Source organism: Chionomys nivalis, chromosome 9, assembly GCF_950005125.1.
Source record: "Chionomys nivalis chromosome 9, mChiNiv1.1, whole genome shotgun sequence".
Taxonomy (NCBI): Eukaryota; Metazoa; Chordata; class Mammalia; order Rodentia; family Cricetidae; genus Chionomys; species Chionomys nivalis.
The window spans coordinates 56,112,226-56,134,920 of NC_080094.1; the positions used below are offsets into that span (position 1 = coordinate 56,112,226).

At 54.0% G+C, this 22,695-nt stretch overlaps 2 protein-coding genes across 3 annotated transcripts in view; one reads left to right on the forward strand and one right to left on the reverse strand.

Moving 5' to 3' along the window:
- The first annotated feature begins 2,871 nt into the window (after positions 1-2,871).
- Ankrd63 (ankyrin repeat domain 63) lies at positions 2,872-4,882 on the forward strand. Its single transcript, XM_057781097.1, has one exon. The coding sequence runs from the start codon at positions 3,469-3,471 to the stop codon at positions 4,633-4,635; it is 1,167 nt and encodes a 388-aa protein (XP_057637080.1). The 5' UTR covers positions 2,872-3,468; the 3' UTR covers positions 4,636-4,882.
- Positions 4,883-8,530: 3,648 nt separating this feature from the next.
- Pak6 (p21 (RAC1) activated kinase 6) overlaps positions 8,531-22,695 on the reverse strand; it is a 34,143-nt gene continuing 19,978 nt past the window's right edge. For both annotated transcript variants that reach the window (XM_057781864.1, XM_057781865.1), the window contains exons 4-11: positions 17,342-17,550; positions 15,673-16,326; positions 12,701-13,198; positions 12,451-12,584; positions 12,050-12,176; positions 11,833-11,958; positions 11,150-11,284; positions 8,531-10,100 (exon numbers count right to left, since the gene is read on the reverse strand). In XM_057781864.1, coding sequence (XP_057637847.1) covers positions 9,933-10,100; positions 11,150-11,284; positions 11,833-11,958; positions 12,050-12,176; positions 12,451-12,584; positions 12,701-13,198; positions 15,673-16,326; positions 17,342-17,545 — 2,046 coding nt within the window. In that variant the 5' untranslated portion in view covers positions 17,546-17,550 and the 3' untranslated portion in view covers positions 8,531-9,932. The remainder of the gene's footprint in view (positions 10,101-11,149; positions 11,285-11,832; positions 11,959-12,049; positions 12,177-12,450; positions 12,585-12,700; positions 13,199-15,672; positions 16,327-17,341; positions 17,551-22,695) is intronic.

Genomic DNA, 22,695 nt, shown 5'->3' on the forward strand with positions numbered 1-22,695 from the left:
GACTCACCCCCCCCCCCCAGCTCTCTGTAGCTCCCAGGCACGTGCCACTAGGCTCAACCCCGAGGAGCTAGCTAGTGCAATGTGACAGGGTGAGGGGGCTGCTGACACTTGAGGGGGAAAGGAGGGGGCGGGGAGGAGCAGTTACAGACAGACAGACTTGCAGACTGAGGCACCTCTGGGAGGAAGCCCTTTTGCCAGCCTGGGGCCTGCAGGGGGAGAAGCTGGGCAGGTGGGAGGGGAGGAGTGTGAAGTGCCTGCCTGCCCCCTGCCAGCGCCGCTCCTTCTCCTGTCAGCCTTCAGCTCCCTAAGCGACAGCTTCTAATTCCGGCTGTCGGTGCCTCTGTGCTCCAGTGAAGTCTCAGCTTTGCGGTGGCTGTTCTGTTCAGAACACAGTGAGCCTAGGGAAGAAAGTCAGAGCAGGGGCTGTGGGGCCTGAGGCCGGGGATGGCTGCTCTCTGGGAAGTCAGCACAGTCAGAGCGAGGCTCTGAGAGGACTAGATCAACTATCTCCCCCTACCCCCCACCTCGCCCGCCACAGGAGACAGAAGTCCACTGGGAGGAAGGACTTGGCCAATGCCCTCATCTGGGTTTTTGCTGCTTTTCTCCTCCTAGTGGTTCACAGTCTAACCTTTCTCCTGATCCCGGAGGCGGACAGAAGGGAAGAACAGAAGGGAAGTGTTTTCTTCCATGACACAGACAGGGGAAACTGAGTCTGAAAGGGATTAAAAAGCCTTTCTTCTGCTGAGTAAAGATGTTTCTGTTCCCTTTCTGGCAGTGGAGAGCATTACCTGGTCGTAGGTGGGGCCGACTACCCTCTACCGATGCTTTCTGGAACACTGGCTCCTGGGCCTTGAGTGGAGCGGGCTGAACTCTCAGTCTTCACTTCCTCTTACAGATGAGGATCTGCAGGCCCCGAGTGACACAGTGCTAGTACACGCCACAGGCTGAGACCTAGCTCTTCTGCCAAGAAATGCGTGGGGGCTCATTTCACAGGGTGTGCAGTTCGCACATGCTCCCCAAAGGGCAAAGGAGAGTGTGAGTCCCTGCTCTACAATCTAGCCCAGGGTGGGCATCCCTGGAGTTGGGAGCTCTGGAAAGCACAGGGGCTCCCGGGGTGGGGGGGTTCTATCCTTTCTCCAGCAGCAAGAGTCCTCCTTAGAATCCTGTGCCTTAGGAGTCTCCTACAAAGCATATTCCTGCCCTGCCCAAGCTGGGGACCCCTCAGTTCTTCACTGAGTCTCTTGTCCCTTACAACATAGGACCCCTGAACACAACCCTCAACACTGTTCTCTGCAGTTGTCCCTGTCCGGTGCCCTTGTCTCTGTAACCCCTCTGTTTGGACTATCTTCCTATTGCTTAGTAGCCCAACATCACTCATCCTTGGAGGCCCAACCACCTCAGCTGCTGTCTTCAGAAGACCCCAGATCCCTCTCTCCCATCATCCCACTCTTCCTTCCACTGGCTGCCTGAGTTTTGTATTTGGCAGGTGTAGTCAGTCCTTGGGTGACACCCCCCCTTGTCATATCCTGGGGTTTGTCTTCCTAACTGAGAATGCGAATCTCATTCATTCAGGATCCAGTTTATTTCCTGTTGCTGGAAACACAATGATGGGTTCATGACGTCTATAAATTTAGTAGTTAATTCAGTAGTTCACTTTTCTTTCTTTGCTTTTTTCTTTTCTTTCTTTTTTTTTTTTTTCTCATGTAGTGGAGGATGACCTGGGACTTCTGCTTCTCCTGCCTCTCCCTCTCAAGTGCTGGGGTTACAGGTGCAGTGCCACACCTGGTTTCACGCAACGCTGGGAATCAAACCAATAAGTTTGTGTATATTGGACAAATACTCTACCAGCTGCAAAAAACCCTAGCCCTTTGCTTACTCTGCAATTAAATTCCATTCCAGTTACCCTCACGCCCTCTGGACCTAGGAAGTTATGAGGCACTCATTGTAAGACATCTCATCTGAGTACTCCCCTCCCTCTGCCCCAAAGCCAAGCAGCTGGTTCACCAAAGGAAGAAGCTATTCAGTGGCTTTATACTGTTGATTGAAAATGGAACTCAGGCTTACCCCCTTTCTTTAGGGGTCTGGCCTAGAGTTCTGTGGCCTAGAGATGACTTTACGTTCAAGAGAACCAGCCCTGTGGGGGAATTCTTACTTTTGTCTTTTGCCCTTTCCTGAACCATAACTTGTCCTGGAGGGGACTGGGAGGTAGTGCCCGGATAGTCCTAATGCCTGCACACTCTCAGGTCCTTCCTAAGGCACCTGCCCTGGGTCACAGCGGCCAGTGTCTAGTCAGCCTTCTCCACAGAGACCGTGGAACTGGCATGCGGGAGCGCTGTTAGGTTTGGAGACGTCTGAGATTGGAGAACGCACCCCTCCTCGCCCTGCTCTGAGTGAGCGTGTGCGGGAGGCACAATTGTGTGTGACTGATTCGCTGCACTTTGGATGGCAGTTATCAGCCAGACTGAGCGCCCTCAGTCCGAAGCACAAATGCTTCGTGTCCCAACTTACTCCTCTGTCTCTTGCTGCCCCCCACACCCCCAGTCAAGCTCTTGTATTGTCCAGTTCTATCCTCATGGGGGTCCCAATCCCTTTAATCTAGAACCGATGGCAGGAGCTCCCGCCAGTTTCTAAGCAGCGGAGGGTACCGACTCAGGCGGAGGCGGGGGGCGGGGAAAGAAGACTGCGATTTTAGGATTGGCCCCGCCGGGTGCATGTGGCCCCCCGGCGAGCAGCCTCCGCCCCCGCCCCGCAACCGCCGCCGCATTCCCAGGGGAGCGCGGAGGAGGAGCCGCTCCCCAACTTCGTGGCCCACAAAGGGGTGGGGGTCAGGGGCGGTCTCCTTCGCCCTGTCCGTCCCTGTCCTGACAGCGGATCCCGCTTCCAGGGCAGCCATTGCCATGGAGACCCCCGAAGCTATAAAGCCAGGTATCTAGGCGTCGGGCACCTCTCGAGTCTCTGAGCCCCCCAAGTAAAAAAGCAAGCGTCCCGGCCCCCGCAAGAGGGGAGGAGGCGGGAAGAGGCTCCGAGAGCTTGAGGAGCGGCGCTCCCCGCCGAGGCAGGAGGCAGGCGCGCCAGGCGGGAGCTACCCGCTCAGCAGGGGAGCCGGGGCTGCCAGGGGTGCGGGTGAGTGGCGCTGCTCCAAGCCGCCACGAGGGACCGAGGGGCGTCGGACATGGGGAAAACGTAGCGAGAATTGAGGTCGAGCTTGAACGGGAGCCGGGAGTAGCAAGCAGCCCACACCTCCAGGCGGGAAGCCCAGGGAGGAGCGCAAGACGAACCGGGAGCTGCGAGGCACCGGGAGCATCAGGGAAATCGGAAAGGGAATCTCAGGACCCTCGGCTGCTGCCACCTACGCGCGGAAAGAGCGGTACGGGTGTCCGGGCCTGGGGCCGGAGCCCCGTGGGGGTGAGGGAAGAGGGGCGCCCCCGTGCGGACCTATCGAACTTCCCGGGCACGGCCGCCGGAGCCATGCTCAAGCCCAAGGACCTATGCCCCCGGGCGGGTACGCGCACCTTCCTTGAGGCAATGCAGGCGGGCAAAATCCACTTGGCCCGTTTCGTGCTAGACGCGCTGGACCGCAGCATCATCGACTGCCGCGCCGAGCAGGGCCGTACGCCGCTCATGGTGGCGGTGGGGCTGCCGGACCCCGCCATGCGCTCGCGCTTCGTGCGCCTGCTGCTGGAGCAGGGTGCGGCCGTGAACCTGCGGGACGAGCGCGGCCGCACTGCACTCAGCCTGGCCTGCGAGCGAGGCCACCTGGACGCTGTGCAGCTGCTGGTGCAGTTCAGCGGCGATCCGGAGGCAGCGGACTCGGCGGGCAACAGCCCGGTGATGTGGGCGGCGGCGTGCGGCCACGGGGCGGTGCTGGAGTTCCTGGTGCGCTCTTTCCGCCGCCTGGGCTTGCGCCTTGACCGCACCAACCGTGCTGGCCTCACAGCGCTGCAGCTGGCCGCCTCCCGCGGTCACGGGACCTGTGTGCAAGCCCTCACCGGGCCTTGGGGCCGGGCAGCCGCAGCGGCAGCGGCCCGGGGCTCCAACTCCGACAGCCCCCCAGGCCGTCCTGCCCCGGCGCCCAGCCCAGAGCGTCGACGGCCCAGCCCCCGTCGTCTACCGCGGCCCCTCTTGGCGCGGTTTGCGCGAGCTGCCGGCGGCCACGGCCACGGTCACGGCCACGGCCACGGAAGTGAGCTTGCCTCTGCAGGCAAGGGCTCGGGCCGACACAGGGCACAAGGCAGCGAGAGGCCAGAGCTGGGCCGGAGCATGAGCCTAGCGCTGGGTACCATGACGGAGGAGGAGACAGCACGCCTTCGGGCAGGAGCTCTCATGGCCCGACCAAACTCACCCCAGTCTTCGGGGAGTGGGCGGTGGCGCTCACAGGAGGTGCTGAAGGGAGCGCCCCCAACCTTAGTGCAAGCCCCTATTGGCCTCAGTCCTCATCCCGAGGGTGGCCCAGGCTCTGGCCGCCTGGGTTTGAGGCGACGGTCCACAGCCCCAGACATCCCCAGCCTGGTAGGGGAAGCCTCAGGGCACGAGAGTGGCCCGGAATTAGAGACCAACGCTCAGCCTTTCTCAGTGCCCGGGTCAAAGCCTTGGCAGGAGGGCACAGAGGCTGTGGTATTGCAGGCTCAGCGGTAAGGGGCATGAAGGTCGAGCCCTGCAAAGTCCACCCTCTTGTCTCTGGTCACTGAGATGTCCCTTTTCTCCAAGTCTGTCCCTTTCTCTGCGATTTGCCCTCCCCCAACTTTGTCCCCTCACTGCTAAAGGGAGACCTCCCCCAGTCCTCCACCAGATTTAAGACAGAGATCTCATCCTTTTGTGCTCTTTGGTATTTCCTGTGTAGACCGCTCAACCTTCCTACAGCCTGACTCTTGTCCTGGGGGGGGGGGGGGGGAAGAGGCGCGAAAGGTTTCTTCTGTAGGCTTCAGCTTTCTAGCCAGAAACGTGGACCCCGAGGCTAAGCCGCCTAGGTACTGCTTCGGGTCCTGTAAGATCCCCTGCTTATTTCTAACTTTCCCTGTCAGCTTGGTAGCCCGGCAGCAATAGAGGTGGCTTTGGAGAACAAAGGCCCAGGAGGCGGTGTCTACCGATGCTGACTATAATAGTTGGATAAACTACCAAAGTTTCCCTTCGCTGTAAGTGTCGGAGGAAGCAAGACTTGAAGTGGTCCCACTTTTTGGATTAGACGGCTGATTGTGAAGGAATCCAGTGGCTAAGGTTTTCTGAGGTAGAAACTCCTCCTTCAAGGCAACGAGGATATTTTGGGGCTTTGTACCATTTTGTTCACCAGTTGTCTCTTCTGGGGAATAAGCTTTCTCTGACTGTCTCAGTCAGACCCAGGGTTCATTCATATTATAGGGTCTTTGCTCCTCCAAGCCCCTGCTGACTGTTGGCTCCTGGGCCAGCCTGACCCCTCAGCATGATTGCATTCGAATTTCATTTTTGAGGTTCAGTGCTTCACTCATGGCGGTCCAGCTTTCCTTACATTTCCACTTAGTCCCAGAGGCCTGAAATGGAAAGGACTTAGCGTCCCACCTCCTCCTCCCAGCTCCCCCATTCTGCACGTGGGTGCTCCAGGAGGGTGGACCAGTTAGGAAGGCTTTGCTTAATTGTATTTCTTCCACCCCTCAAAAGGACTCGTGTTTTGAGCCTTTGTGTATGAGGCGGAAAGCAGCAGGTCTGATCCGAGGCTTAAGAACCTGACAATGTCTCTTTAAATAGCACCTCTGCGAGGGGGATAATTGACTGGAGTGTTTGCAACGTTAAGCGGCGGCGCGCGGGAGTCGGGAGCCCACACGAACCGCAGGTCCGGATCTAAATTACATCAAACTCGGAGAGAGCCTAGGAGGGGGCTGCTAAACGTCTCCTGCTTCTTGCTGGGCTGTTAATGCAGGGCAGGGCAGATGATGGATGCTAGACGGAGACCAAGGACCCCTGCCTGTGCCCCACCGCGTGGGTTGCAGGCCCAGCCCAGCTTCCAGCTTTTATTACTGGGCAGATTAGTGAGTCAGAAGCAACTGTGGAGAGGTAGTTAGGCCCCCTCCCCGCCAAGTTTTTTTGTCCTCTCTCTCTCCGCCCCTGCCCGCCAACTCTGTACCGCCTCGACAGGCGGCAAAGAGAGGGGTTTGACAGGTCGCCTGCTCTACGACCCAATGTCAGTGTTAGCTCCTTGTGGGAGATCTGTACCAGCAGGGTGTGGCGAAAACTCCTGCTTCAAGGCAGTGAAAGTTTTCATGACTGTACCTCGGGTTTCTGTTTGTAAACCAGGAAGAGTGAGCATGCAGCCCCTCACCTGCCTGCGATAAAGTCTTTTTTTAAGGCGTTGATCTGTTGTCTTCGTGGGAGGGTTTCTCACCAGTAACTCCGAGGGAGCTGCTCAGGGAGAGACCGCTGGTGCAGAGAAGCCTGCGGTTTAGGGGTAGGAAGTCAGCTTTTACAGAACCCAGATACCTCCCCAGTTCCTTGCCTCGCTAGCATCCGAGGCCGCCAACCCACACTTTGGACGGTGATCCTTGCTGCCCCCTGGTGGCACCTCTGCGCTCTCCTTGCTGCCACCAGGGAACTCAGACTTGGCTTTTAAGGGAGATCATCGATGTGTATAGCTTCTCCCTCCGTGTGCATTTTACCCACGAAGCGTGTTCCTCTTGTAGAATATTAAATCCGGATACTTGAAGTCACTTCAATGAAGTGAGGAACAGTGTACAAGGAAAGTCAGCATTGGGTGGAAGGAGTGCCCAGAACCTCACCAAGAACCCCAAGCCATTTTCCAAGCTAAGGCTACTGTTGAGAGAGCTCCTGCTATCTTTAGAACAGCTGGAGCTACCAACCCCTATGGCTCCTGAGCCTTGACCTGACCGTGTGCGTTGTTTTCTTACGACAGCTGCTTTCCCTTCTGTGGGGATGGATCTGCCACCCCAACACACACACACACACACACACACGCACTCACGCGCACGCACACACACACACACACACACACACACACACACGACAGCCCCTCACCGCCCCCCCCAGCACACACACCTGCCTCTCCTGATGAACAGTACCACCGTGTCTGAAAAGCCAGAGGTCAGGGCAGGGACACTCCAAGCGAACACTGCTTTCTCTCTGACCCTTCCTTGCTCACATTCCACTTTCAGCTGTGTTTAATTTTAACGACATTTTTAATGGCGTAAGAATACAAATATTTTGGCTTCAAGCACCATGAAGTTTGGCTCGCACATCGTGTGTCAGGGGTGCCGTCATCTTTTCGGTACCGCTGATGTGGTATTCTCGGGGAATGTCACCTTGGCACATCCCTGTTGGGTAAACAACCGCTCCCCTCTGTGGTCTCTGGAGTGCCTGGAAGCCCCGTGGTTGAAAATGTTTTTGGAACACTGCAGCTGACTTGCCGTCTGTACAGGCTCCATGGAGAACTCCGGCACACTTCACTCCCCCCCCCCCCGTCCCCTCCTGCTGTAGAAAAGACTTTGCTGTGTATTCTGCTTTTTGTGTTATTGTCCTCGTTACGAAGAGACACCCTGGCCACCGGCACTCACAACTGGTTGGTGGGGAAGGCTGAAGGGCATTGGCACATGACTATGGAAAGGACTAGTGGGAGGAAGAGCCGCTAATAAACCCAGTGGTATTCCGTTTGGAGAACCAGCCTCTCTTTGCCTTCCTGCTCACTCCTGCCTCTTGGCTTCCTTTGAAAAGATGGAAGCACATGTTTGATTTGAAGGTGGTTCCTACCTTCGTCATCAGCCCCGACCCTGGCCATTCTACAGCTAGAGCCTGGAGATTGAGAGCTGCAGGAACTGCTTCTTGCTGAACCGGTGGGGCTGCGGTTCAGGCTGGGGCCTGAGTTTGGCTCCTCGTTCCTAGTTAAGTGGCTTCCGTGAGCAGTTGCATTGGGTGTAGAGCTCAGAAAAGGAAAATTGGAATTACTGCCAGAGCTAGAAGTTAAAAGGTAATTTTACTCCCAGCACTTGGGAAGCAGAGGCAGGCGGATCTCTGTGAGTTCGAGGCCAGCCCGGGCTAAAGAGCTAGTTCCAGGATAAGCTCCAAAGCTACAGTGAAACCCTGTCTCAAAAAACCCCAAAAAACAAAACAAAACAAAAAGGTTATTTTACCTACCTCCAAAGCCCAGGTCTGAAACCAAAGTTTCTTTTTTTCTGGCCACTTGCCTGCTCTTTTGAAATTTTGAAATTATTCCTTCAGTTTTAAGAGATGAACAGATCTGCTTTCTCCCAGATAGAAGTTTCAGGGACCTTTCCATGGGCAGCCTGAGAACCAGTTAAGGGGAGAAGCCAAAGTTGAAAGGTTCAGCCCTGGCCAGAGCCTCCTCACACCTTCACTTTTGTTCCTAGGGCCTTTCACTTCCTGTTTCCTCCCTCCTCTGCCCCCATTCTAGGTGTACAAGTCACCAGAGACGCTGGGTGTTCTGTGGACTCAAGTGATCATGAAGGAGCCCACCAGGCACCCATTCCAAGGGCATCCAGCTCCCAGAAAGCCTGGCTCCAGTCCCAGAGAATGGCAAACCCAGAGGTTCGAACATTCAGTTTAATTTAAAACAGGCACAAGTTGCAAACAACTCACAAAAATTTCTAGGGAAGATGCTTTTGTTTTTAAAACTCTGACCCTTAAAAAAAGACCTTGCGATTTCTTTGCCCTAATGCAGGTCATCAGGGAGCAGAGGAATCTAAAAATATTATCTGGATGCAGTCCAGACAGTGGAGTTCTTCCTTGGCATTCCCTGTCTCACAACAGCCGGGAAGGTGGGGAGGGAGGGGGGACAAGGGGGAAGGTAAGCATCTGCAGGGGCAGCTGGTTCACACATGGAGGTACCCATTCCTTGACATGAGCCTTCCCCACTCTGCAGGAGGTGGTTCACCTTTCTGTCCCAGCCCAGGGTTCCAAAGAGGGTCCCTGATGATCTGGCTACTGAGAAGTTGCTGGCAGGTAAAGCAATTCCTGTCTCAGTATGGGAGAAACTCAGAAACTTCAGAGCCCCCCAGCATGTGTTTAGACTTGACATACACACACCCCTTCACTGTTCAGGTAATAACATGAGACTTGAGAGGCAGAAAGCCAGGCCCCAAAGCAGGTCCCTTCAAAGTAGAGCTTGGTAGAAAAGAAGGCTGGGGCGGGGGGTGCAGCTCTTCTGAAGCTCTCTGTGGGCAACTGGAAAGGCCTGGGCCTTTGGGGGGACTTTACACACACACACAGGCACACACACACAGACACACACACAGGGGGGGGGGGAGAATGAGAATATGTTCTCTCCATCCTGAAAAATGGAGGAGCCACTTTTACCATCAGCCACACGCTCTCTCTCAGAAGATCCCCTTGCTACTCCCATGGTCTACACACAGGCAATTCACAGTTCTGTGGAGGCCTTCTGGGGAGAGGCTGTGCCAGGGGACAGACAGAAACAGGGGCAAGTAGGGCTTCCAGAAGTCAGACCCAGGGAGGAAGAAGGACTCGGGTAATAAAATTCTTCCCCGTGGCCGTCTGGGACTCCAGGGTCTGAAGCGGTAACTGAGAATAGCAAGTATCCGTGTGAAGATGGGGCACACACCCACTCGGTGGCCCGGGACACTAGTGGACACTGCTTTTTAAAATCTGCAGCGGCCTGTCAGCTTTGCTGACCGGTGGCCAGGAGCACCACTCTCCGTGTTTCTTTAGAAACATCCCTGTGCAAATTGCAAAGGGCCAAACCTGCAAAAGGGGTCACTGTCATCCCAAAGGCAACTGGGACTCTGGGGAGTGAGATTGAGGGGGGCAGGTCCGGCCTGGCCCAGTGGGCAGAAGGTCAAGAGGGAAGGGGTGGAGCTTCACATTCAATCTTTGGAGAGAATACTGAGAGAACAAGGCAGGTAGGCCCTGCCAGCGGACTGGCTGCCCAGCGTCCTTGGCCTGTGGGCACAGGCGGCAGGTGCACCCTGGGTGTGAACTCAGCAGGTGGAGGTTTGCTTGCGATAGAGCTGTATCAGAGGCACCAGGCACTCAGGCAGCCCTGTCTGCAGCAGAAAGGGATGATCCAGGAGCTCCTGGGCCGTGGCTCTCTCTTGGGGTTCCCGTACCAGCATCCGCTCCAGGAAGTCTCGCAGCACTGGGGAGACCTGTGAAGCAGAGCAGAGCGGTGAGAGGGAGCCATGGCTCACAGCTGTGGCCCTGCAGCCTGACCCCCGCAGCTTGACTGCCGGGGGGGGGGGGCTCCCACTCTGACACCTCATTTTCTCTGGTTTCTTACTTCCTGGTTCCCCCGGGGGGGGGGGGCTCACTGACTGTTGGATTATGAGGTAGGAAAAGGAGGCCAATTCACCTGACATGAGGGCTGCAGAGCAATGCAATGAGGATTGTCTGGAACTCTGGGGAGCTGGGTTCCATACACAGCCCATTACCCCTGCCTGCTTCTGGGGGCTCTTGGCACTCAGGTTCTGCGGCTCTGTGAAAGGGGCATGGAACCGGCATCAGCGATCCAGTTCCAGATCTATGAGGCTGCCTCCTTGGGGTAATTCACTGGTGGGCGCTCTTCTGGCCCTGCTCCTCTCAGGCTTAGCAGGGCATGCCATCTCCATGGACCAAGCTGTCTTGGAGCCATTTAGAGACTGTACTTCAAGCCTCTGGCACAATTTTTTTTTTGCTTTGGCCACCAGGTGGCAGTACCACTCAGCCGTCCTGTGCCAATCTGTTAGCAGGGGATGGATTTGGCAGGAGAGAGTTAATATATACTGGTTCTAGGGGGAAAAGTTGTGGCTCAGCTATGGTCAGGATGCGTCATACAACAAGACAGGCCCGTTCATGTGACGGCACTGTGTTGGTTTGGAACCCCTGAGAGAAAGATGGAAGGATTTGTATTCTGGGAGACAGACAGCTGGGAGTCCTGGGGTCCTCACTCTTTCTCCTCATAGGAATGGGCGGGCTCCTGTCCAGAGCCTGCTGAGAAGTGATTCTCCTGCCGCGGCTACAGGTGGGAACTGGTTGGAGTGAACATGGGAGTTTGTACCTCAACGTGACTTTGTAGCCAGCACAGGTTTGATGTGGAAAAGGACCGAAAGCTTGTATCCTTCTGTTTTCCTGGAGCCTGTGTTCCCAACCCCTTATCTCAGGAGCAAAGGGCTTGGGGGATGAGGTGGGGGGGGGGCTCACACCTTATATGATAACTGACCTTATAAGAGTTCTTTAACTTGGGTGGGGGGTTGTCCCGGAGCCTCTTCATGGCTTGCACTGGGGAGTCGCTGAAGTAGGGAGGCTCTCCATCCACCATCTCAATCACCATGATGCCCAAAGACCAGATATCCACCTGCAGGAGAAGCCCCGACTCTACTGCTGGGGTCTGGCTCTTGATGTCAGTGTGTTGAAGGAACACCTTGTCTCCCTAGTGAGTCTGCCTCCTTCAACCCCTGGTCAGTTGCCCTGTGGTCAGTTCCTTTCTATATGAGTGCCCAGTGACCATAGAAGCCATCCCTCATGGAGAACGCTGGCTATATGCCACTGTACCTTTGAGCTGAAGAGAACAGTGTGTGGCAGGGCCTGCTTCTGACGGTGAAGTCCAGGAAAGACTGGCTGTGGTGGTGAGAGCCTTTAAGCCCAGCACTTGGAAGGCAGGGGGAGGTGTATAAACTCTATGAGTTCAAGGCCAGTCTGGTCTACAAAGTGAGTCCCAGGAAATCCAAGGCTACGTGGAGAGACCCTATCTCAAAAAGGATACTGGATATCTCAAAAATGAGGAACCTCAGAACCGGGGTTATTGGTTGTGGGACCACTTAACAGGGACAAGACAGAGGAGTTATATGTTCCTAAGCTTCTCCAGGGAGGCCTGGAGGAGTAGGGGGAGGGGACGACAGTTACCTCGGTAGCATACAGAGATCTGGAGATCACTTCAGGAGCCATCCAGTATGGGGTTCCTACGAGGGACTTTCTCTTGGGGACATCTTTGCTGATCTGAGCACAGAATCCAAAGTCTGAGAGCTTTACCTGGGAGTTGAAAAGGAAGTGGGTAGAGATCAGGAAGAGGGTGTGCTAGAGAGGATGGGGGTCAGCTGAACCATGGAGAGGGAGGACCTACCCTGCCGTCGAGGGTCAGCAGGATGGAGTCACTCTTGATGTCTCGGTGGATGACACCCTGGGCGTGCAGGTAAGCCAAGGCCTGAAGCACAGCCTCACACACGGTAGCAATCTGCTCCTCATTCAGCCTGCACAGGGAAGACAGGCCCCCATGGGAGAGCTGGGTTATCAGGGTGGCTGGGCTGAGAAGAAAGGAGTCCCAGGCAAAGGGGCCCACAACTCCCAGGCAGCAGACTTCAGCAGGCTGTAACCATTTTTTCCTAAGATCACCGAGTCTCCGTTACCCGCCCCAAATAGGCAAGAGTCTAAGATGGCTAGCCATGTGGGCCAGAAGCAGCTGGTTGCCATGCCAAGGCAGTGGTGGGGTGGTCCTCCCCGAGTCCAGCCCTTTCAACTGCCCACCTGACTTGGGAGATGATGTCTGTGAGGGCCCCGCCCTGCAGAAACTCCATCAGCACCCACAGCTCCTCGCCTACCAAGTAACTCTTGTACATCTCCACCACGTTGAGGTGCTGGTAGTCACGCATGATCACCACCTGAGGGTACAGAAAGGCCTGAGTGCCTAGCACTGCGCCCCACGGTCAGGCCACCCCACCATCCGGCTCCCAGGTGCCCAGTGTCACCGCACACTCACTGCCCTGCTGGTCCCCACCTCATTAAAGAGCAGCTCCCTGCGTTGCTGCTTTCTGAGGTCCATCATCTTAACGGCCACCTGGCGACCCGAATGCTTCTCCCGGGCCAGACACACAATGCCCGTGGAGCCCTCCCCAATCTTCACATAGCTGTCCAGCAGCAGCCGGGGGTCACCCTGATCCACCACCATCCTGAGTGCAGCCTTGAACTGCTCGTGTGTCACAATGCCCGTGTCCTCGCCGGCCAGGGCTCCCTTGGCCACGGTGGGGTCCTGGGGCAGGTATAGGTTGCTGGTGCTGATCTGAGCATGCCGCGTGCGGGGGGAGCCTGCTGGAGAAGACCGGCCTGGAAGTGGGCCAGTGGCTGGGACTGTGCGGAGGGACTTCTGGGGGCTGCTGGTATCCGAGGTGGTCAGGGGGCTGAAGGTCCCCATAGGCTGGTCCGAGGGCAAGGACTGGGCCTTGGCCACCAGGTTTGAGGAGGAATCTTTCTGTGGCGGTCGGAAAGCGGAATTGAGCTGCAAAGACAAGGAAGGTCAGGGAACATTAGATGCAAGCTTCCTGGAGGCAGGGTTAGCTACTGTGGCCTGAACACTAGCATGGGCTTCTAAATTAATTAAATTGAGGAAGTAAAAATGAAGCCAGGTCTAACCAGACTGACAGATGCATCCCCCGACCCCCATGCTCCCAGGTGACAGGCCCAAGAGCATCTCTTTGTACACTCTCTACTGCTCCAGGAAAGACAGAGACAGTAAGTCTTGGAGTGGCCTCAAGCTGGGTATTTCTTCCTGGGAAGACCTCAGGGAGGTCGTTGTGAGACAGATTTCTCTGAGAAGTTGGGTCTGAGGCCCCTGATGTGAGTGGAAAACGCCCTGAAAGGGGGCAGTGGGTAGCTGTGACTGGATCGCAGAACCAAGACAGGGAAGAAGCCATGGCTGGGCTCAACATGAAGACCGTATATCAAGGAGGTTAAACCCACCAAGAGGCTCTTGGCTAAGGAACTCTTGGAGGAGGAAGTGGGGAGCTAGTCTCAGCCTCGGTGGGGAGTGAGGCAGAGGAAGGACAGCCCATCCCTGAGTCTCTGAGCTCAAGCCTTCCTGCCAGCACCCGAGTAAAAGGAGCCCACCCCTCACCCACCCTTTCCAGGATCTTGGTTTTTAAACATGTGGAGAGGGACCATCTAGGGGCTCCACAGAGGGCTGCTTAGGGTGTCCCCAAGTCCCTCACAGAGACAGATACCTCAACAGTCACTAGTTTTGCATGTGGCCACAGCTCTGACTCACTGAAGAGAATCTCCTGGAATCGTTACTTTGGGCTACTTGCTCAGGCACCCCAAATCTAGGTTCCACTTCCAGGCTTTGGGGACTGACTCCCCAGCATAGGCCCTGGCTTTGCAGGGGGTCTAGCAGCCACCCAGTGATGGGTTGAAGGAAGATTGTCATGCCTCTAGGAGCCCCAGCTAGAGAACGCTTATCTGCAGAGTCTGCTGAGATGCCTCAAAGGAAACTACTCTGAATTTGGAACTATGCTGTCTTTGAGCCTAGGACAACCATGAGCTGCTTCCACTGTGGGTGTGGCCTGGCACACATAGTGGTCCACAGGGGTTCTCGGTAGTGAGTGGGGATGGACAGTGTGGTGACTGGCAGTTCAAACAGATGAAGGCAGTGCCAAGCTCAGTGTTAGCACCCCTTTCCTCCAGCCCCTGCAGCCTACCCAAGGAGACACGGGGGATCAGCTGACCCTCACTTCCCTAGTGCTATGCCTTGCCCTGCCACACCTTAGCTTAGTGGAGGATGTCTCCCAAGTTCACAGCCTTCCAGAGAATCCTAAGCTCACAGACACGTGGAGGACAGGAGTGCACGAAGCCATGAAGCTTCCCCGGTGCCTGAGCTGAAGCACTTGTCGGTTCAGGCTACCCTCTAGTTCAGGCTAGACCACTATCAGCATCACCACAGCAGAGGGTCCAGCTTGCTCTCAAAGCCCTCTCTGTTTGCTATCAGCGGTTGTTTCTTAGGGATGGCTTAAAACCTTCATGCTCAACCTGTCTTTCAAGAGTTAGATGATAACTGTCCACCATGATGACAAAGCTCTGTACACAAGATCGGGGAGCCCGGAAGGACCGAGACAGGATGCCAACTCTGAGCGAGTACCTGCCCTGCTTGCTTCTCTGCCTCACTGGAGATCCTAGTGCGAGCTCACTCTGAATAGGTCATCACCTGCCGGATGGGAAAGAGTGCTACGGTCACTGCAGAGAGGCAGGCAAGAAGCAGAAACACACTAGTCTGCCTGCCTAGGAATGCCGCCACCAAGATGCTCTCCCCTCTTTTCCTTTGTCTCAGGAAAGAAGTGCCCTGTCCAGGGTACTCCAAGTTCTAGGGCAAAGTCAGTCTCCTGGATTCTCATAGCACACGCTCTCTGGCAAGTTGTGCCCCTCCAGAGACATTGAAAAGCTAAGGAGGGGCAGACGTGAAACTGGAAACTGATGCTTCTCTGATGCTTTGGTCTTCTGTTAACACACTGAAGAAGAAGTAACAATGGGAGAACAGGGAAAGGAGGAAGGGGTGGTCACTCTAGGCAGCTATATCCAGAAACCCTCTGCAGTCCTCCAAAAAGTAGGGGGCTCCAGAAGTACCCCCAAAAGAGGAAGGTGGAGAGACCCTTCCCTTTCCAGGCCAGGCTGCACATCCTCAGAGAACAGGCCTGTCAGCCACACAGGTTTGCCCTCCACCTGAAACGACCCGGCTTACAGCCTGCGACTCACACGTACCAAGCCTTTGGAAGACATGGACTCAGATGGTTAATTCAGGCCGTTAGCAGAGACCGCACTGGTTAGCTAGTCAGTTTGATTTCCCACGTTCTTGTCCTGACCCAGTAAGTAAGGAGGGCCAGGCAGGCTTGGCATCTCTAGTACTTACTGCCCCACAGATGTCAGCTAGGTGTGCTTACTTGCCCACCTTCGAGTGACCCCGGGAGGAAGATCCAGGTGATATACCTTGTTCTGTGGCAGAGGGACTGGCTTGCTGCTGCTTGCAGAGCCTGTGGCGGGAGTGGACAGGAACATGCTTCGGAAGAGCCGGTGCTTGAGGCTGCTTTCCTGGTTCTTAGAGCTAGGGCTGCTTTCTCCGCCTGGCCTGCCAGTGGCTGAGCCCACCAGGCAGGACTGTGGCCGCACCTCCTCTGAGCTATGCTTGGCAGCCTTCACCCCACGCCTCCCTGTGGCCATAGGGGGTGAGGTGCCAGGTGGGGAACTCGGTAGGCAGGCACCCAGCTGCAGGCAGCGCTGCGAGGCACCCTGGAACTCAGCAGGGCCCAAGGACTGTGCCTTGGCAGCCAGCCCGTTGGGCAGGGCCGGTGGGCTCTGTGGCTCCGGCCACGGCATCTGCCTGTGACCTGCTGGTGTGCCCCCATTGCAGCTGAGGTAGAGGCCATGGGGATCAGTGCGCTCAGACTGAGGACTCTGAAGGTACATATCCGGGTCAGCGGCCCATTGCTCATCCCCCAGCAGCCCCAGCGACTGTGCCCGCCGCCGGCTCGTGGGGCTGCGTCCGCGCAGGGTATTGGAGCTGATTGCTGACAACTTCTGGATGTCGTTGAGCAGCCCTGAGATGTAGCCCTCCGTGGGCACTGAGCTGCCCCGCACCACCGTCTACGAAAGGAAGACAAAAGAGTGTGGAGAAACAGCCGCTTCGAGGCAGAGGGTAGCTCAGAGCCTCCCTGAGGGCCGGGGGGACATGCCAACCCACACACCTCCTTTATCGCCCACCCATCCCTTAGGTGTCCAGACATTTGCCTGTGTCCCCAGTGGCTGAGGCCCATGCTGAACAGCCTACACGGATGCAGGGAGAAAGCCCTTGTCAGCAGGGCAGATAGGCAGATACGGGTTGGTCCAGCATAAAAAGCGGGTGACCGGGAGAGCCTAGAAAGCTGGAGAACTCAGAATAAGCGCTTCAGGCTTCTAGCTCTTCCCATGGTCTTTAGAGAGATGCCTGAGAAAACCAGCTCTGGGGTCTTCCTGCTCCCCCACATTCCATGGCTCCTGACCCCCAACTCCTACCCATCCTACCCAGCCCCTAAATCTCCCATGTGAGGTCTGATCTGTGACAGCCGCCAGTCCTCTGGGGCCACAGGTCTAAACGGTGGGTGAGACATTCTTAAAGATTGGTGTTAGCTGGGCAGTGGTGGTGCACCCCTTTAATTCCAGCACTCGGGAGGCAGAGGCAGGCGGATCTCTGTGAGTTCGAGACCAGTCTGGTCTACAAGAGCTAGTTCCAGGACAGGCTCCAAAGCCACAGAGAAACCCTGTCTCGAAAAACCAAAAAAAAAAAAAAAAGATTGGTGTTAACCAAAATTCAAATTAACTAGTTAATTTTGGTGGGTTTGAGGTTTTTGTTTTTGTTTTTCAAGATAGCTCAGGCTGGCCTCCAACACATTGCAATATGACTGCCTCAGTCTGTCAAGCTTATAGTCAAAAGCCGCCATGCCTGGCTCAAAATTCTTCCCACGCAGAAAGGCTGATCAGTAGGGGACTGAGGTAGCAAAAGACTGAGACGGCGGGCTCGGTTCTGATACCCAAGTGGCCCCTCCGGGTGCCGCTGGGGTTTCACAGATAGTTTCCTGTGGCGTGGGAGAGGCCAAACGTGGCTAGAAACCCGCTTCCTTACCTTCATGGGCTGCAGCTGCACCCGTGTGATTCGAGAAGGATCCACCACAGGCTTGGGCCGCCTCAAGGTGTCCAAGATATTCTGCCATTGTGGGGGGAGGCCCACGAACTTGCCTTCCTTGGGGTCAAAGGAGGTGTGGACGCGGTGCTGGAAGTTCTGTGGGGCCGATATCTCGGGGCGTTTCTTCTTTTTCTTTCGGAACATGGTGCCTGTAAGAGGAGGGTCAGTGGAGTTTGTCTCAGGGACCCTGGGGTGGCTTAGTGGGTGCTGGGTACGGGCTCAGGCCTGTGTTTTTCCCTCAGCGTCACTACTCTGTCCCTGGAGATTCTCTCGCTGTCTTCAGGACTTCCTCAGGGAAGTGGTTGGCTCCCAGAAGAACAGTTTTAGAAACATCAGAAGTGCCATACAGAAATAAAAAAATAAATAAGCCAATACAGACTACAAGCAAGGAAAAGAAGTATCCACCTTGTTTGTGCCAGGTCACCTGCGAAAAAGTGCTATCTATCTATCTATCTATCTATCTATCTATCTCTCTCTCTCTCTCTCTCTCTCTCTCTCTCTCTCTATATATATATATATATATATATATATATATATATATATATATCCAAAGCCCATTACAAACATCAATTCATGTCACAGAATTACAAAAGAGGGCAGGAGGGTAGAAGGCTGGCAGACTCACTCTGCGAAGCAGGTATGACCTTGACTCTCAGCCAAATGAGAACACAAGAAAGGGAAAACCAGAACCAGTCTCTCTTAAGAACATGAATGTGAGCTGGGCATGGTGTTCCATGGTTGTAATCCCAGCACTTGGGAAGCTGTGGCAGGGGGATTGCTGTGAGTTGAGGCCAGCTTGGACTGTCTAACTAGACCTTGGCTAAACTGCCCCTGCCACTCTGTAAATGTGAAAAACTAGCAAACTGAATCAAATGATGTGCTGAAAATTTTGTCACATTCAACACGTGTTGCTAACTGACCGACAGGAAACATATTAAAGCAACATACGACACTAACAGGAAGCAACCAGCCAATCTGCAGGACCGTTGCCCCGTCTGGTAGTGTTGATCCTACTATTCCCAAAGGGCCCTCCTCGTGAACACACACTTTGCTTTAATTCTGCAAAGGGCTGAGCCGAAAGGTCAGCCTTGGGTAGGGCCAGGATAGTTACCTCACAGGTCAAGTTCTCTAGAAAAGGCAGACAGTCCCACTTACCCACTTCCTGTGGATTTTAATCCTATTCCAGGACACTGCACAAAATATCTCTTATGGTCTAGCCTGCACCCCACACCTTGTTGATCTTGCATGAGGCTTTACTGGACTCTGTCGATGGGAATGACGTGGGCTTGAAAAAGATACTATGAGTAGACCTGAGAGGGGGAAACTGGGAACCCAGAGGGTAGACGGGTTTCCCGAGGTCTGTCCTGGTCACTCCTAGGGAGTTTCAGGCTGGAATCAGTATATTGATAACAACACTTGAGTTTTTCAATATGAAGAAGCTCAAAACATTTCAAAAATGAAATGAATCAATGTGTCTCTGTCTGTGAATAGGGTCTTGCTGTGTTTCCCAGAGGGTATCCCTCTGCCTCGGTCTCTGGAGTAGCTGGGACCACAAATACACCACCTCACACAGCTTGTTCCATTTCACCATGTGAATGCTTGGATTATTCATCCAGTTGAAGAGTTGGCATGCAAGGCCATTGCAATCTCTGACTGCTCTCGCTCCCAGGACAGTATTTTCCCCATCACGTTGGCAGCTTCTGGAGAGCATGTGCAGGCAATAGGTGCCACTGGAAAAGGTGGCAGGCCCACTGCTTCCTCCCCGGGAATGTGTCATGTGTAAGGCAGTGGCACCCATGGCATGGCCCTTAGAAGAGCAACAGTCTCTCGGACACGCCTTAAGGACAGAGTCAGCATCCGGGACTCTTTGCGACAGAAGACTTTACATTGGGATGGGTGATTGAGTCTCACTTGTAGAGAGCCTCTTCCCTAAACAGGAGTGACTTGGAGCAAGTTAGTAACTTGAGCCTCTGTGTTCCTCACCCATCTATGCAGTGGTGTTTGTGGAAGACAGCTCACAGGTTAGGGAGCGCAGAGTAATAGATGCTCTACAGATGCTGACCGTCTCTCTAGTTGTCTTCTCTCTCGCCTTGTCCCTAAGCTTGGGGTCTTCAGACACTGGTACTTGGGTAGATTTGGGTCGGAGAGTGATGTCAAATTCCTTTCCTCACTCATCATTTCCATCTCAAGGGGTCGTGACTAAAACTCTAGGTTCCGGGACCCAGACACTGTACCTCACGTCTCCACCGTGCAGCCTCTTTGGACTGCTTCAGCCTCTGCCTCTTGCTTCAGTCAGCAGGCCAATCCTCGCAGCCTCTCAGGCAGACCCTCTGTTCCTGGATTAGTTAACAGACCCTGCTGGCTAGTTTTATGTCAGCGTGACACAAGCTGGAGTCACCTGAAAGGAGGGGACCTCAGCTGGGAAAACACCTCCATAAGCTCGGGCTGCAGGGTGTTGTGAGCCCAGCCCACTGTGGGTAAAGCCATCCCTGAACTGGTGGTCCTGGGCTTTATGAGAAAGCAGACTGAGCAAGCCAGGAGGAGTACTCCCACCCCACCATGGCCTCTGCATCAGCTCCTGCCTCCAGGTTCCTGACGTTTGAGTTCCTGTCCTGACTCCCTTCAGTGACGGACTGTTACCTGGAAGTGTAAGCCAAACAAACCCTTTCCTCCCTAACTTCCTTTTGGTCACGGTGTCTCTTCACAGCACTAGAGACCCTAACTAAGACACAGACCCTCTTGCTTCCGCCATAGCCGTGAGATTTTTCTAGAGGTACTCATATCATCCAGAGTCACAAAGGAACTGCCTGAGACCTTCCTTCAAGAGCCCTGATTTTTCAGATCAGCTCTTGGATCTTGCATCAGAATTCACGGGGAGGAAAGGCATCAGTATCAAGTAGTATCCATGACTCTGATACCTTCTGGAGTTCACCCTAACAGCTATTCCTTGACAAGCTCTCCAGAGGCAGCAGAGAAACCTGAGGAGAAAGACCAGCACCCAAGGGATTACGGAGGTTGGAGGTTGGCAGCAGTCAGTGGAGCTTTGGGTAGGAGATTGAGATTTAGCAATCAGTTAATCATTTAAACATTGGTAAACCTGAGACCTAAAGGAAGGCCACTAGGACTCATCAGAAGTGTGGTCAGGCCAGTCGTGCTCGAGACAGTGTGTTTGTGACAGTAGAAAATCCAGAAGAGTCTGCAGCAACCAGATTTGTTTGGAAAGTCCTCAATTCAAGGCCAACATAAATAAAAGTTCATTGAATTTCAATATAAAATGAAACAGAGCCAGGCATAGAAGTAGCTCACACCTGTAATCAAGGCCAGAGTGCACTGTACAGTGAGTTTGAGACTACCCAGGGCTAGATAGCCTGTCTTGAGGAGGAGGCAGTGGGTCTGGATGACTCAGTGGATAAGAGTGATTACTGGGCTAGGCAGTGATGGCTCATGTCTTTAATTCCAGCACTGGGAAGGCAGAGGCAGGTGGCTCTCTGTGAGTTCAAGGCCAACCTGGCTTGTAGAGTGAATTCCAAGACAGCTGGGGCTACACAAAGAAACTGTCTTGAAAAACAAAACAAAAATTGCTGCTCTTGCAGAGAACCTGGACCTGGGTTTGGTTCCCAGCACCCACATGGCAGCTCACAACCACCCGGTACTCCAGTTTCGGGGGATCTTGACACCCCCCCCTTTGACCTCTGCAGCCTCCTGCATGCATGAGGTAGACTACATATATGCAGCACACACATACACATGAAAAACAGAATAAAGATAGAATTTTTTTGTTTTGTTTTTTTGTTTTTTGTTTTTCGAGACAGGGTTTCTCTGTGGTTTTGGAGCCTGTCCTGGAACTAGCTCTTGTAGACCAGGCTGGTCTCGAACTCACAGAGATCCGCCTGCCTCTGCCTCCCGAGTGCTGGGATTAAAGGCATGCGCCACCACCGCCCGGCATAAAGATAGAATTTTAAGAGAGAGAGGAAATGACATTATTTATCATCTTACATTAAAAGCAGCAAACACCCAGGAATAAACCTCTTTGCCTTGGAAGCCGTAGAACATTATTAGAGATATTAAAGAATGTTCGTATGTTGAAGATTTCACACTGTGAAGATGTCAGTTACTCCCAAATCAACCTACAGTCTTATTTCAGGCTCAGCATATTTCTTGTGGCAGAAACTGACACACTGATTCTAAAATGTGCAGGAAACAGAACCAGGAATAGCCTCGGCAGTCGGAGGGAACAAAGTCGGAGGACTATACTAAATATATATTGGGATTTATCATAAAGCTGTCGTAATTAATATGCTGTAGAAACAGCACAAGGATTGACAAATAGAGCAATGGAAAAGAAGCAGGAATCCAGAAATAGACCCACTCGGATGAGGTCGCTTGATTTATGGCAAAGGTGACATTGCAATGTGGTGGGAATGGATGATCTTTTCAATAAATATAGCCAAAGCAATTAAATATCCATGTGGGGAAAAAATGAACCTGAAGAAATGAGCTCAGAGCACACCCTCACATTAATTAGATACAGATCATAACCTCCATGAGAAAGGTAACGTCATAACGCTGGTGGCAGGTGCAGGGGTGGAGGGTACAGTCTGGCGTACCCTCCCCGGTCTCATGTGATGACTACATTGGGTCCAAGTCCGATGGCTTCTGGAATTGCTGACATGCTGGGGTCCAAACCTGTCTGCATTCGTGGATCCCAGAGGAAAATTAAACCATCGAGGTTTTCTTTGTTGAAACAGGAAGAATAAAGGAGCAACTTAAAATTTCACCTCTGCCATGTGTCACTGTTGTAGGAAAAAATACACCAAAGTAACTGCTGAGTTTGCCTGGGGGTCGCTGGGGGCTTCCTCCTATGCTGCCTTTCCATTCTTCTAAGGAAAACAGCCTTGTTTTTAGACAGAGTTTTTTTTTTTTTTTTCTTTTTTTTTTTTTTTGGTTTTTTCGAGACAGGGTTTCTCTGTAGCTTTGGTGCCTGTCCCGGAACTAGCTCTTGTAGACCAGGCTGGCCTTGAACTCCCAGAGATCCGCCTGCCTCTGCCTCCCGAGTGCTGGGATTAAAGGCGTGCGCCACCACCGCCCGGCTAGACAGAGTTTTTATGACATAGTCCAGGCTGGCCTCCTGTGACTCCTCCTGCTTCAGACTTCCAAGTGCTGGAATTATAAGTGGGGATCAAAATATTTTTACCTATTTTATAACGTTTTATTTTATTTTTACATGTGTGCATGCGTGTGTGCCTGTGTGTCGGTCTGTGCATGTGAATGCAGGCACCCTCAGAGATCAGAAG